Raw genomic sequence first — 13,097 nt, 5'->3', positions numbered from 1 at the left:
AGAGGAGAGAAAAAAACAAATCTTAGGGAAGGTAAATGGCTTGCCTCGGTCACGTGGTTCATTAGTGGCAGGAAAGCCAAGTTAAAAAGCAAACATTAGCAGGATGCAAAGGTGGCTTAGCCATTTAGAGCATCCCTGGCTTCGCAGGCAGCCTGCCAAGGATAACCAAGCCTACCCACCAGTGGAAACAGCAGAGGTCGGGCACAGACAAGCCGGCACTTATGTATGACCTTGCACAACACATTCAGCCTTACTGATCTCAAGATCCTCACAGTAGAAGGAGGGGGTAGATTTGAAGATCTTTTCCAAGTAGAGTTACTGCTCTGTTGTGTACTTAGACCCGCCCTCAACAGACATCCCACCTCCCCCTTCCCCTCAGCATCATCACTGCCATACACAGAAGACTTCCTCCAGGTCACTGTCATCTTAACTTTATAGCCTGGTGCATCATGACATCAATGAGGATTAAGAAAAGGTTCTGGAGCTATAGAGATGGCTCTGTCAATAAGTGCCTGCCACACAAGCCTAAGAACCTGAGTTCAGATCCTCAGAATCTGCGTAGAACCAAACAAAAAGTAGGCCAGCCAGCCCAGCCTGTGTCAGTGAGAGACTCTGTCTCAAAACAAACAAGGTGGGTGGCTCCTGACAAAAGATACCTGACCTCCAACTGCATCTGCACACATGTGCTTGTGTAAACACACACACACACAGAGAGAGAGAGAGAGAGAGAGAGAGAGAGAGAGAGAGAGAGAGAGAGAGAGAGATGGGCTCTGGTTTTAAATCCCATAGGACCTTGGAAAACTACTCTAACATCTTGAAGCCCAGGATGGAAATATTACCTGTGAAATAGAGACCATGCAAGGTACTGCACGGATCAATGAAACAATCTATGCAAAAATACCTGGTACTCGCTATGAGCAGTCAATAGTGCCAGCCCTTAGGCTTGGTTTACAAAAGGAATGTGAGATCTGAGTGTAGAACTGCCTGTGGTCACTAAGTCAGTAAAAGGAACAAGGTAGATTTGCCTACACATCCAGGTGACGTTAGAGCATGACCTTCCTCTCTCCGATGACCACTTTCTTCAAATCGGGGATGAATGGTAACCCCAGTCAGGCAAACACACTGAGCATATGTGTGCCACAGCCCTGCAAAGGTGCCATTTGGCTCACAGGCTTGGGGCCTGTCCAGTTGGAGGACACCTCCCATCACCTTTTCGATGGTGAGAACTGAGGCTATTAGGAACCACCAAGAGCCTGGAATCTACCTAAATTCTTTCGGTCCTGCAACCCTGACAATCAGCTTACCACTAGTGGTTCTTTTATTGAGAGAGCGAGCTAACTTGTCCTTATCAGCATCCCATTGTACCTTCCAGGGCACCCTTTTCAGCCTTTAGCCAGGGACCACAAGAATCCTTAGAAAGGCATCAAATCCATAGGTTGCCTGCAGTTCAGGATGGGAAGGGGGAGGGGCGTGGAAAGCAAGGACTAAACCCAGACATTTACGACCACTTTGGAGTTGCCAGAGATTTCAAGAGAGTTTGAGGGGCCAGGAAAAGAGAAAGAATGGCCCTGTTGCCATGGACTTTCCTGGTGTCTGGACCTGAGAAGCAACAAGAACAGATTGCAGCCATCACAAAGGCCGGCGGATGCACCTGCCCTCATCTCTTCTCAGATCACCCACTTTCTCTACCCAATTGCTCTCAGCCACAGCCTCCTCCCCCTACCCTTTTTATTCTCCCAGAGCAGGTGTCACTGCAGGCATTCCACGAGGGTCACTGAGCAAAGAGACGTTCCACTTTAGAACAACAGAAGTGAGTTGTGGGAGTGGAAGAGTTCAGGGGGTTGCAGGAGTTCTGCGGGGGGCGGGGCGCAGGGAGCACCACTGCTTCAGGAGTCCCGCCTCCTCCTGCCAGTAACCCCGCCTCCTCCTTCCTGTAGCCATGGCAAGAGGCAGCAGCCTCGGGACCACTTGCTCCAGGCCTGGTCCACATCTCTTACTGATGTGACCCAGCAAGTGAATTACTGGGGACAGGAGCAGTGAGGTGGTTTTTTTTTTTTTTTTTTTTTTTTTTTTTTTTCTTCTTCTCATTCACATCTTTTCTCCCCATCCTTCTCCCAGCACGATTTGCATCCTCTCTGCATCTTCCCCCACCCCCTGTCCTGTTTCTTGTCTTTTACCATTTTTCTCCCCTGTCCTTCCACCAATCACTTTCCCTCCGCAGGACCCTCCTCCCTGCCTTCTGTTTGTCCACAAACCGTAATTGGTTCGAAATGCAGAGTGTTGATTTATCGCTAAACAGCTCAGCGGCATCTGCTGTTATCTCTAGGTGTGGATATGTTTGCATTAGAAGGTCTGCCGAAGCTAGAGGCCTGTGTCCTCTGCACACTAGCTGGGGAAGACTGGAGCTTTGATCCAGAACCCCACTCTAGAACCTTACTCCTGAGCTCCCACAGATTTTTGGGCAACTTGTCTCCAACCCCTGAAGCTATTGTGCCCTGTCTCTGACACACAGTAGTTGTCATGAGCTAGTGTGTACAGCGGTATGGCCTCTGTTCTTTGGTTCTCACGCTGGCTATGAAATGCAGATACCAGCAACATCTCCTCCACAAGGTTAAGGGGGCTACAATGAGTTTACACACACACACGTGACAGGCAGAGCATAACTTATAAGCAGGGAATGCTCAATGCTTGTTGGTGACTGTTACTCCATTGTTCCAAGAGAGTCATGATCCAGAACTCAGTGTATAAAGCTAAATGCAGTCCTGGCCAATTAAAGGCAGTGGACGGACAGTGAACCGTTCAGAAAAAAAATAGGAGAGGAGGAGAGGGGGAGGTGGGGACCCTCTTCTAGTTATTTTATTAGCATTTCATGTGGGCTTTCTTTGAATAACCCTCCCAGGAGTCAAGGCTCTGAAAACAGCTCAAAGTTTTTGAGATTGGTGCCTTGCCAGCAGCAGGAAGGGACAGGCATGTGTTCAGGATTCCTGGAACAGTGGGCAGGATATTGGCGTCCTTTTCGAACAGCCACAGAACCTCCAAGAACACGCCGTGGCCGCACATGCTGCCGGCTGCTGGCTTTCTCCCTCCGGTTCTTTCCTGCAGCGTATTACATAAGGGGAGAAATTGGGTCACTATGAATGGGCAGTGCAGCTGGTACAGCAGGGAGGGTGGCTTAGGTAACAGCTCAAGGTCCAGCAGTCCCGATTTAGCTGGCATCAAGGGTGGACTTGAGCCTCGATCAGTTCCTGGGCTTGGGAAAACACAAAACAAACAAGAAAAAAAATTATTTTTAAACACTGTGTTTATCAAAGTACTCTCTCAAAAAACAGCATCCTCTTGCATTCTTGATCAATGGGAGAAAATAGCCCATTGAATAGAATCCGAAGTCAAGCCGAGGATAGGAACAGGAAACTGTTTATACAAGCTAAGGTGCCTAAAGACAAACCCCGTTTGACTCGGAACCAAGCCACTGATTTGAATTTTGCAGTGAGAATCACATCAGGGTCAGAATCTTTCTCTGTGACATCTGTGAGGTTTTGAAGTAAATTACTGCGGCTAATCAAGATTTACATATGGATTTTACTTAGGGAATAAAAACTATTGCCAGTTATGAGATTTGCTGGAAAGCAATTGGGGTGCTAATCATAATCTCACACTTATGATTACTGGTTTTCTTATATACTTTACTGGTATATATCGTGTGTGTGTGTGTGTGTGTGTGTGTGTGTGTGTGTGTGTGTGTGTGTGTTAGAATGATGGTGTATCAGGCTTCCTATTCCTAAGATACAAGAGCAGAAGAATGGCCATACAGGGCTTACAGCTGCTATCCCAGTGATCTTACTCCAATAAAGTACTATAAAGCCAGGTGGTGGTTGCACAGGCCTTTAATCCCAGCACTCGGGACACAGAGACAGGCAGATCTCTGTGAGTTCAAAGCCAGAGTGAGTTAGAGGACAGCCTGGGCTACACAGTGGAGCCTTGTCTTGAAAAGCAAAACCAAACAACAACAAAGTACTATAAAGCCTCACGGATGCCAGTCCATAGCCTAAAAAAGATCTCCACATTCAGTGTGAAGAGAGTGTTCCGCAGGCACGTTATATGGAAGGATACTGCTGGGACCCTGAACAAGGGAACATACCAGATTTTACCCCCTAGACTTGTAAAAACTCCAAGCCCAGCAGGGTTTCATTAGGGAAGGTGGGTAGGAAGAAAAGAGGGAATCCCAAAAGCTCAGGAAAGCTGAATAAGAAGAAACATCCATTCACACTGGGAACTCCCTCTCATCTGCTGCCTCAAGCTGTCCAGAGGATCAGTAAGCTTTACATTAGCTCAGGCACATGGACTCGCAAAACGCATACTTCCTCCGTAAGCCAATGCATTACAGCAAAAATAATAAGACAGCTATCCTCTATCCGGCCTTCCACATACCAGTCACCTCCTTTAGCATTTGGGGAGCAGCAACTGCATTAAACTCTTGCACCATACAAGCCTTCATTCCCTTTTCACAGATGAGGAAAACCAAGGCTCCTTGACATTAGGTGATTGGCATGAGGTCACAGAGCAGATAGGGACAGCAGGCGGGGTTAGAAACTTGCACAGCTGCTTCTGTTCAGACCTTTTACAGGCGCTGAAGAGCTGCCCCTAGCCCTGGCACTCATCCCAGCAAGGTACAGGGGAAGCTTACAGCGGGGCTGACATGATGACAGAAGAGCTGAGAAGCTTCTTTTCCACCCTTCTCCACTCCTCAGCCTCTGCCCTTTTATTCCTGCCCCCCCCCTCCTTCCTTCTTTTTCTTTTGACTACCTATGGGAACCTCCACACCACACAAGTGGGACCAGTGATACTGATGCACCATTACAGGCAGACGCTGCCCGAGGCCCTCCATACAATACAAAATTTCTCCAAAAGCCTGGGCTACCCACCCCACCAGGACACTATCCTTTCCTGTTTTGCATACTTGTGCTTGAAAGCAGAGTTTCTCACGTTTCCAGGGGACTTGGCATTTCTGAAAGACTCCTGGGAAAACCATACCCCAGTCTCCGGTCCCCAAGGATTCTGGTTCCACAGGTCTGAGATAAGTTCTAAAAATGTTCATTTCTTACAAGCTCCTGCAGGTGTTGCTGCAGACGCCTCGGTTCACACTTTGAATAAGACTTCTCTAGAGTTTTCTGTCAGTATGGGGAGGGTTGCATGGTAAGTGGAAGCCTGCCTATTTACCCTAGAGTTAAAGATTGCCTAGATGAACAATGTAAAGTGTTCCATGAGCTGACGGGTTAGTTTCTATCTGATCATTGGTTTGGGGTCTTTTATGTAGTAGCTGTGTGAATAACTTAACTTATTTTGTGTTTTTATATCTCAACCATTCTCTGAAAGGGGGCTAAGTTTTACGTGCCACAGTCTTCTCCGTTGGCCTTGTTTTGCAGAGACAGTCGATCCTATGACTGTGAAAAGAATCTCTATGGTCTTACTTCCCCTAACCTATCATTCCCTGGGGCCAGTGGGGCCAAGTGAATAGAAGCCTTCCATCAGACTCCATGCAAACTCTCAAACAAGATGGCCTTCCTCATCAGTCCCCAGGGGAGGCACTGGGCAGTCCAGGTATAAACAGTGAGAGAAGGGGAGAGATGTGCAGTCTGCAGATTTACTTACAACTGTGACTCAAATTTAATGTCCAAAAAAGTGAAAGGAAGGAAGGAAGGAAGGAAGGATATAGCAAGAGGAGGAAGAGAGAATGAGAAAGAGAAAGGTAGTGGGGAAAGAGAAGATGGAGGGAGAGGAAGAGAAAAGAGAGGGGAGGGGAGAAGGAAAGAGGAGAGGAAGGAAGGGAAGAGGAGAGGGAGGGAAGGAAAGAGGAAAGAAAAAAGGGGGGAAACAGAAAGAATATTTCTTCAGAGTTCACAGCTAAATATCCCTCTGAAAGCAGGACAAATAAACACATGCCTAAACTTCATGAAAAATAAAAGGCAAAAGGTAAACACACTGTTTTTTTTTTTCCTGTCTTCAAGTTGCCTGACAGAATAGATCTCCCCAAAATTGGGAGGTTTGGTTCTGTTAGGTATAGCTTCAGAGCAGAAAGACTTCTAGGCACACAGATACACACACACACACACACACACACACACACACACACACACACCTCTATGTCTGCTCCAAAGAACTCCCTGGGACCAGGGCAGAACTGAATTCGGTCTCTGACATATCCGGATCCGGTCAGCACACCACACACACACATGCATCACACACACACACTCGAGAGCAACACACACACACACACACATCCCCCTTCAGGGCAGACTACATGCACAATTCAGATATCAAGTCTAACTGAAATTGGATGAACAGGGAAAAGCTTCCAAATTAGCACATATTAGAAACCCATCCAGTTAATGAAGCCATCAGCAATACCCATTTCAGTTGTGTTTGTTGGTTTTAAGGAAAACACTTAGCAAGTAATGACCTCTCTTAGGCTCCACGAGTGCTTTTCCTCTGTGTTCCTCTGTAAACAAATACAATGGAAAATAAAACTACTCCAAGTATTTTCCTCCCACATTTTTTTTAAACTCTAAGGTTTTGAAGATAATAAAGTGGCCTTTTTTCCCTGAGATTTGAGCCTATGCGGTGCTCGAAAGGAAGAAGAGCACAGGTACGTTGGTCCCCCTTCTGGTTGTTGGGACCATTTCAGGTAAAAACACACTTATATAACCCTATAGGCAGTGCTTAGTCAAATCACCTGCTACAGGTGATTGGTTATCATCCAGCCTCCATGTCTGCTCCAAAGAACTCCCTGGGACCAGGGCAGAACTGAATTCAGTCTCTGACACACCTGGTTCCAGCTCCTTTGACGGACAGGTGAGAAATCTTGATTTCCTAAATAGCCAAAGTTTCCATTAAGGCCACCTCAGTCTCCAGAAGTAAATGGGACATGAATGCAAGGCCACCTGGCCTGTGATGAGAACACTGGTTCTTTTCCTCGCCTTATTGTGAGCACCGAGAACCTGAGTTCTCAGAGACCTTCATTCTCCATCAGAGACAGACCATGGCCTCTTTCTCCCCTGCTACCCTCCTGCTGCACAGACTGTGTGTACGATCACTAAGCACATCTCTAAGAAATAACTAAATGACGTCAGAACAAGGGAAGCAAAGATGCTCCAGAGGTTGAGAAGGGGATGGTGGGGGGATGGAGGATGGATAAATGCCTGATTCCACAAAATGAAAAGGCTGGGAAGGATAGACACCTCAGGGTGAAGAATGACAGAGGAGTGGGTTCTAGACTAACCCACCCTTCTGGATCCCAGCCATGCAGGAATTCTGTATGCTTTACTCCTTAGGATATTATGTGTCTTAATTGGAAGCTCTGCATAGGTCCCATTCGTGCTGTTGGGGACAGGCACATGTGAAATCCCGTTGGAGAAGTTTAATCAGCCCTGATTGAGTCACAATACCAACCCAAGTTCATTAGCATTTTAGAAAGTTGTCAGCACCTTTTAAGGTGGCCTAGGCTCTGATGGCTTCACGGGGGACAATACACATCCAAACCCCAAAAGCTTAAAGTTCTTCTGCCAGTGACCCTAAATATCCTTTTCTTCCTAAGAACTCGCATATTGCTGGTTTTTTACTTCTATATTAATCAGAAATAAAAAAACAGAACCTTGGACTCCAAGAATTAAAGAACTTTCATTCAAAAAGCTGGGTTTTTTTCTTTTTCTTTTTCTTTTTCTTTTCCCAGTACTTTGGCAAAGTAGCAAATTGGTGACCCGGTAACAGGATTCATGTCACACTGTTCCTGGAAACCAAAGTCTTCCTTGACAGGAGGACCACACATCTGCAGATCTAAGAGTCCCTGAATCTCTAGGTCTCCCGCTGGAGTAATATCAATAACTTTTTAATTAAGTAATTTTTAATTAAGTAATATCAATAACTTATTAATATCAATAACTGGATTGATTGGTATGTGTTTTGCATTTAATAAATAAATGTGTTATAAAGGAAAAAAAAAAGCCACGGTATCCTTACATCGTGTCTTGAGGAAAGAGGCCACCATTCTGACAGTTACTTGTTTAGTTTCCTGTCTGCCGGTGGTGGCAAGCAGGCATCTCTAACCCCATTTTAGAATGAGGGAACAGCCTGGGGGACTTGAGCTGAGGCTGAAATAGAAACGGAACTTGAGGATGACCTTGAATCAAAGCCAGCCCGAAGAGAAGATATATCTCGGTAGTGACATTTCTTCCACAGAACGAGACTCCAGGAAAATAATCAATAACCTTGTGTTTAGCAAAGAATTACTATCTAATTCTAAATATCACCACACGTGTGCCACTAGCTTGGCAGAATCACCCTGCGAGCTTGCTGTCGAGGCACAGCCGTGTGTCGCGTCTGCCGCATACCCCCACGCTGAATTACCTTCCTGCCTAAGTATATCCCATGGGATACCAGAGTCACAAGTGCTTTATAATGTGCACTTACTCTTAGATATTGCAGCTTAGCTTTACATCTGCTCAAAAGTATTTGTTCAGCTGGGGAGGTGGCTCTCTTAGCAAAGCGCTTGTGCTGGCTTGAGGACCTGGAGTCAGACCCCCGCACCCACATAAAAAAATAAGTGTGAAAGAAGAGGCTGGATGGTTCCTGGATCTCACTGGCCAGCTAATGTTGCCTAACTAGTAGGCTCCAGGTTTGCAAAAGACTGTCTCGATGATGATGATGATGATGATGGTGGTGGTGGTGGTGGTGGTGGTGGTGGTGGTGGTGGTGACAATGATAATGATGGTGCTATATAACAATAACAATAACAACAGCAATAACAATAATAATGTAGATATCTGGCAAGCTGGCTGAGCAGGTAAGGCCATTTGCAACCAAGCCTGACACCTAAATTCAATCCCCAGGACCCTCATGGTAGAAACAGAGAACCAACTTCCAGAAGTGACCACACTGACCTCAATAAGTGCACTGAGGCAGGCATGACCCCACACGCCTACACACCTACACAGCCACACACCCAGATGCACACAGAGACACACAAATAAATCAATTATAAATAAAGCAGGGAGTGATAGAAGAAGATACAGCAAGCTCTGGTCTCCGTACACACGCACAAATGTGCACACAGGCTCAGGAACACACAAATGCACACTTGCATATGCCCATCCCCCCCATACACGAAGTATTTCTTAATTTGTTTATTAAGAATGAGAAGCAAAGTCAGAAGATGTAACTTCATTAAATTAAGAGCAAAATCACTTCATGTCCTTGGATGATGATGGTGGTGGTGGTGGTGATGATGATGCAGCAGCAATGCTGAGGATTAAACCCAGAGCCTCACCATTCAGCTACGTTTCCAGACCTGAACAAGCCAAGTCACTATTAATGGCATCTGCTAAAACCCAAGGGATTCCACCACCACCACCCCAGCATCCAGTAACCAAGCCAGGTCAACAACTGAGGGCACGGATCTGAGTCCCAATCATAGCCTTCAATGTAACTGTCCAGAAACGCATTCCCCAATGTAGGAACAACGCAGCAAAACGCAGGCAGCCCTTCTGCTCTCAGACCTCATGCTGCCATGACGAATTGAAGAGGAACACTGAATGCCTGTCTGCAACCTTCCTGTCTCCTCAGAACACCCCCTCTCTCCTTCCCGCCCCTGCTTTCCCACTTCCATGCGCTTAATACCAGAGGGATTTCAGAGCCCAAGAAATCTCTACTTGCTCATGTTGAGAAAGAAGAGCTGCAAAGTTTGACTCATGATAAACTGCCCTCTGCAATGTACACAACCCTCCCTGCCTTTGTAGCAAACAAAAGACACAGCAGCTGAACGCGGAGGAGCCGGAAGAGGAGGTGGGGCGAGCAGAGTGGCGTTCTGGTCAGGGCGGGGGCGTGGGAGGGGGGACACATGCAGCTGGGATAGGAGTGGGGTTCTGCCGATCCAAGGGATTGCTAAAATACACACTGAGGTCATTTGACTAAGCAGTCAGCACTCTCCTGTGACTTGGGGGAAGAGGTTTCTTCTCCCTTATGAGACTTAGCCTGGAACCGATGCTTCCGGTCAGCTCATCACTCCAGCTACCTAAACTGAGTCCTCTCTGGTCAAAGTTGCTGAGCAGCCGGCCACAGTGAGCCATGACTGCGATCTCAGTGCTTGGAAGGTGACAGGTGGAAGCAGAAGAATCCTGAGTTCAAGGCCATCCTTGGCTATGTACGGAAGTTGAGGCCAGCCTAAGCTATAAGACACTCTGTTTCAAAAACAGGATTGGAGAGGCTTAAATCCAGAGCCTCACACACGCTAGGCAAGTACTCAACCACTGAGCTACCTTCCCAGAACTGGAAAAGCAAAGTCACTTTTAACGGCATCTGCTAAAAAAACAGGGACTCTACCATGACTACCCAAGTATCCAGTAACCAAGATAGGTCAATAATGAAAGCACAGGTCTGATATATAATATAACATAACATAACATAATGACTGAGAACCTAGGGCCTCTTGGGACTATGGTTTGAATACAGAAAACAGGAAGAACAGGCCTAACCTAACTTCTTTTAAGGTGCCAGCTTTCTCGGCGATCTCCTCTTGCTGTGTGCAGGACCACGGAGGGCTGGTGTCCCAGCACTGGGTCCTGAGCCCAGGAAGCATTCACTACATCTTTTGCCACATGGCTGATTTGCTTCAGTGTGATGTGGCCTGAAGTCTACTTACACTTATGAGAGAGAAGCACATCAAAGGAATCTGCCCACCTCGTTGCTTCTTCTGTGGAGAGTCTCCTAGGAAGCAATAGCATCTCTCTGAGTGTTTCTGACACATCGCCTCTCCCCCAGCCATTGCTCACATCTGCTCAGGACTCCTTGGATTGGTGGAGAAAAAATGCATACCGTACTGGAGTCTTGCAGTTCTACTGCTGTGAACGGGTACATTTTCAAGCAATACCTGGGGAAACCTCTAAGTCAGGGGTGGAGCTATAGTGTAGAGGTAAAGTGCTGACTTGGCATAAAGACGTTCTAAGTTTGCTTCCCCAATACCAGAAAAAAGAATCACCCTGTGTGGGTATTCAGAATCCGATATATTACTTTTGATCTGAACAATCAAGGCATGTAGCTATGTAATTTCAAAATGTCAAGGTGACAGTGTGGTGGTGGGGACTAGTCTTGGAGACAAGAGTTAGGCTCAGCTCACAAACTCTACCTCTTTCTGTCACCTCAAAGTCTTCACCTCTTGGAATGGAGACAGCGATGTCCCTTACAGAGGTGTGGGGGGGAGGGTGAATGGAGGTGACATCTGTGACATCATTGAGTACAGTGTCTGCGCAGAGCAGTTGCTGAATCCAGATGATCTGAATCTAAGCGTGTTTTCAGGGTCACTTTGGATGCTTAATCCAAACTGAGAGCTCAGGTTGACATGTATATAGAATCAAGAAGTGCTATTCCCCAGCCAGGCTTCAGACAGGATGGGCAGAATGGGGTCTTAGGAGAACAAGGTTTCCCACCTGAGCAGTGCCTTTTAATCACTCACGTGCAGGGGTAGAAAAGGAGCTGCCAAGAGACCACAATGTATGGTCCTATGGTTTATCTGGTTGACAACTCGCTGGAGAACAAGGTCCCAAAGACACCCTGAGTGTAGGTACCCAGGAATGCAAAGGCAAGCCATACTACTCACTTGAGAGCACGGTTGGGTTTGTCAGGAAGGATGGCTGTGAAGTCACTGCAGGAGTCTGATTTGTGTGACAGGCACCCCAGTCGAGTCCTCATGCCTTTGTTCCTGTAGTCAGTGGGGACAGAAGGAAGGGGCTGTCATGGCCACAGCTGCCAGCTCTATGAAGGGCCCCTGGATCTGCTGCCCTCCCCACCCCAGGTGACCCCTGAAGCAAGAACAGAGGCAAGGGCTGGGCACACACACTGTTTCACTATAGAAATGGTGATAATAGGTGTAGAGCCCTTCTTCTGCCCTTCCCCTAAAGGCCGAGAGCTTTTTAAAGCTGACATGGCAAGTTGATGGTAAGGCAATGAAGGTCTTTAGCTTGGGAGAACTTCCAAATTAGGATTCTCTGTAGGGAGTGGAAACACGGCAGTTACAAAGTAACAATCCACATCTTGCTTTCCCACTAGCAGGGCAAAGCGACAGGGTTGGTGGTGGAGGCAGGCCCTAACTACGAAAACATGAAAGCAGGGCTCACACACAGAGGAGAGGGGTGACTCAAAATGCAGGGGTGAAAAACAGAGAGGGTCAAAACACAGAGTGTGGGGCTTCAAGGCAGGTCAGTTCCCAAACAGATTCTCTCAGCTCATCCCACCCGGTCAGGCTCTCAGTACACAAATAGCTACGGACCAGCAGGGATGGAAGAAAGATGGATGCCACCCACAGAGGAGTGGGGCCAGTGTCCCCTGGGACAGTCCTTATGCCTGCTTAAATTGCCCTATTTACCTTCAGCCAGGGGCTAGCAAACTACTGCCCCCACACGGTGTGTATATGCATGGTTTCACAGGAACAGGACACCACCATTTGTTCACATGCTGTCTAAAGAGGCCTTCAACTTCAAGGACAAAGTTAGATAGTTGCAACATGGGCCATACACTCAGCCTGTAGGTACGCTGAAAATATTTACTCTCAGGCTCATGACAACAGAACTTTGCTAACCTCTTACCTTTAACCATGACCATTCCTCACACGGAGGGCAAAAGTAAACGAGGGGGGGGGGAATTGGTATAATCAGACCAGGTCTGCAGTCTGACTTGAAAAAGGAATTACCATATGCATCATGGTAGATATCACCATGGAAACAGCCCTACAACAGGTCATCCTCACATGCCAAAAGCAAGTCCTTCCTGCCTGTCTTCCTTTCCCTCTTTTTCACAAACCCTAAAACTAGATAAGGGAGTTAGGGGTCATCCAACTCATTCACTTCCATTAACTTCAAATGGATTTCCATTCCCTGGCCTGTTCATTGTCTTTGTTCACAGAAATCTTATCTGACATTTGTCTACTGAGATGGTATTGTACTTGGCAGGGACGGACATTTGTATTCCACAGCACATCCCTGCAGAGCCCCCTTGGAGCTGGAGCATCCATGTTTCCAGAAATATCCTCTCCCACAGGAAATCTGCCTGCAGGT

General features: G+C 47.0%; 1 protein-coding gene across 9 annotated transcripts in view; it reads right to left on the bottom strand.

Moving 5' to 3' along the window:
* Rgs8 (regulator of G protein signaling 8) overlaps positions 1 to 13,097 on the bottom strand; it is a 40,853-nt gene that overhangs the window by 12,300 nt on the left and 15,456 nt on the right. For all 9 annotated transcript variants that reach the window (XM_034513201.1, XM_076941350.1, XM_076941353.1 and 6 more), the window contains 2 exons: positions 11,645 to 11,746; positions 10,691 to 10,755 (listed from right to left, as the gene is read on the bottom strand). In XM_034513201.1, coding sequence (XP_034369092.1) covers positions 10,691 to 10,755; positions 11,645 to 11,746 — 167 coding nt within the window. The remainder of the gene's footprint in view (positions 1 to 10,690; positions 10,756 to 11,644; positions 11,747 to 13,097) is intronic.

The sequence above is a fragment of the Arvicanthis niloticus genome, chromosome 10 (genome assembly GCF_011762505.2).
Source record: "Arvicanthis niloticus isolate mArvNil1 chromosome 10, mArvNil1.pat.X, whole genome shotgun sequence".
Taxonomy (NCBI): domain Eukaryota; kingdom Metazoa; phylum Chordata; class Mammalia; order Rodentia; family Muridae; genus Arvicanthis; species Arvicanthis niloticus.
The sequence above is the reverse complement of the archived record's forward strand: the minus strand, read 5'-3'. Positions and strand labels throughout refer to the sequence as shown.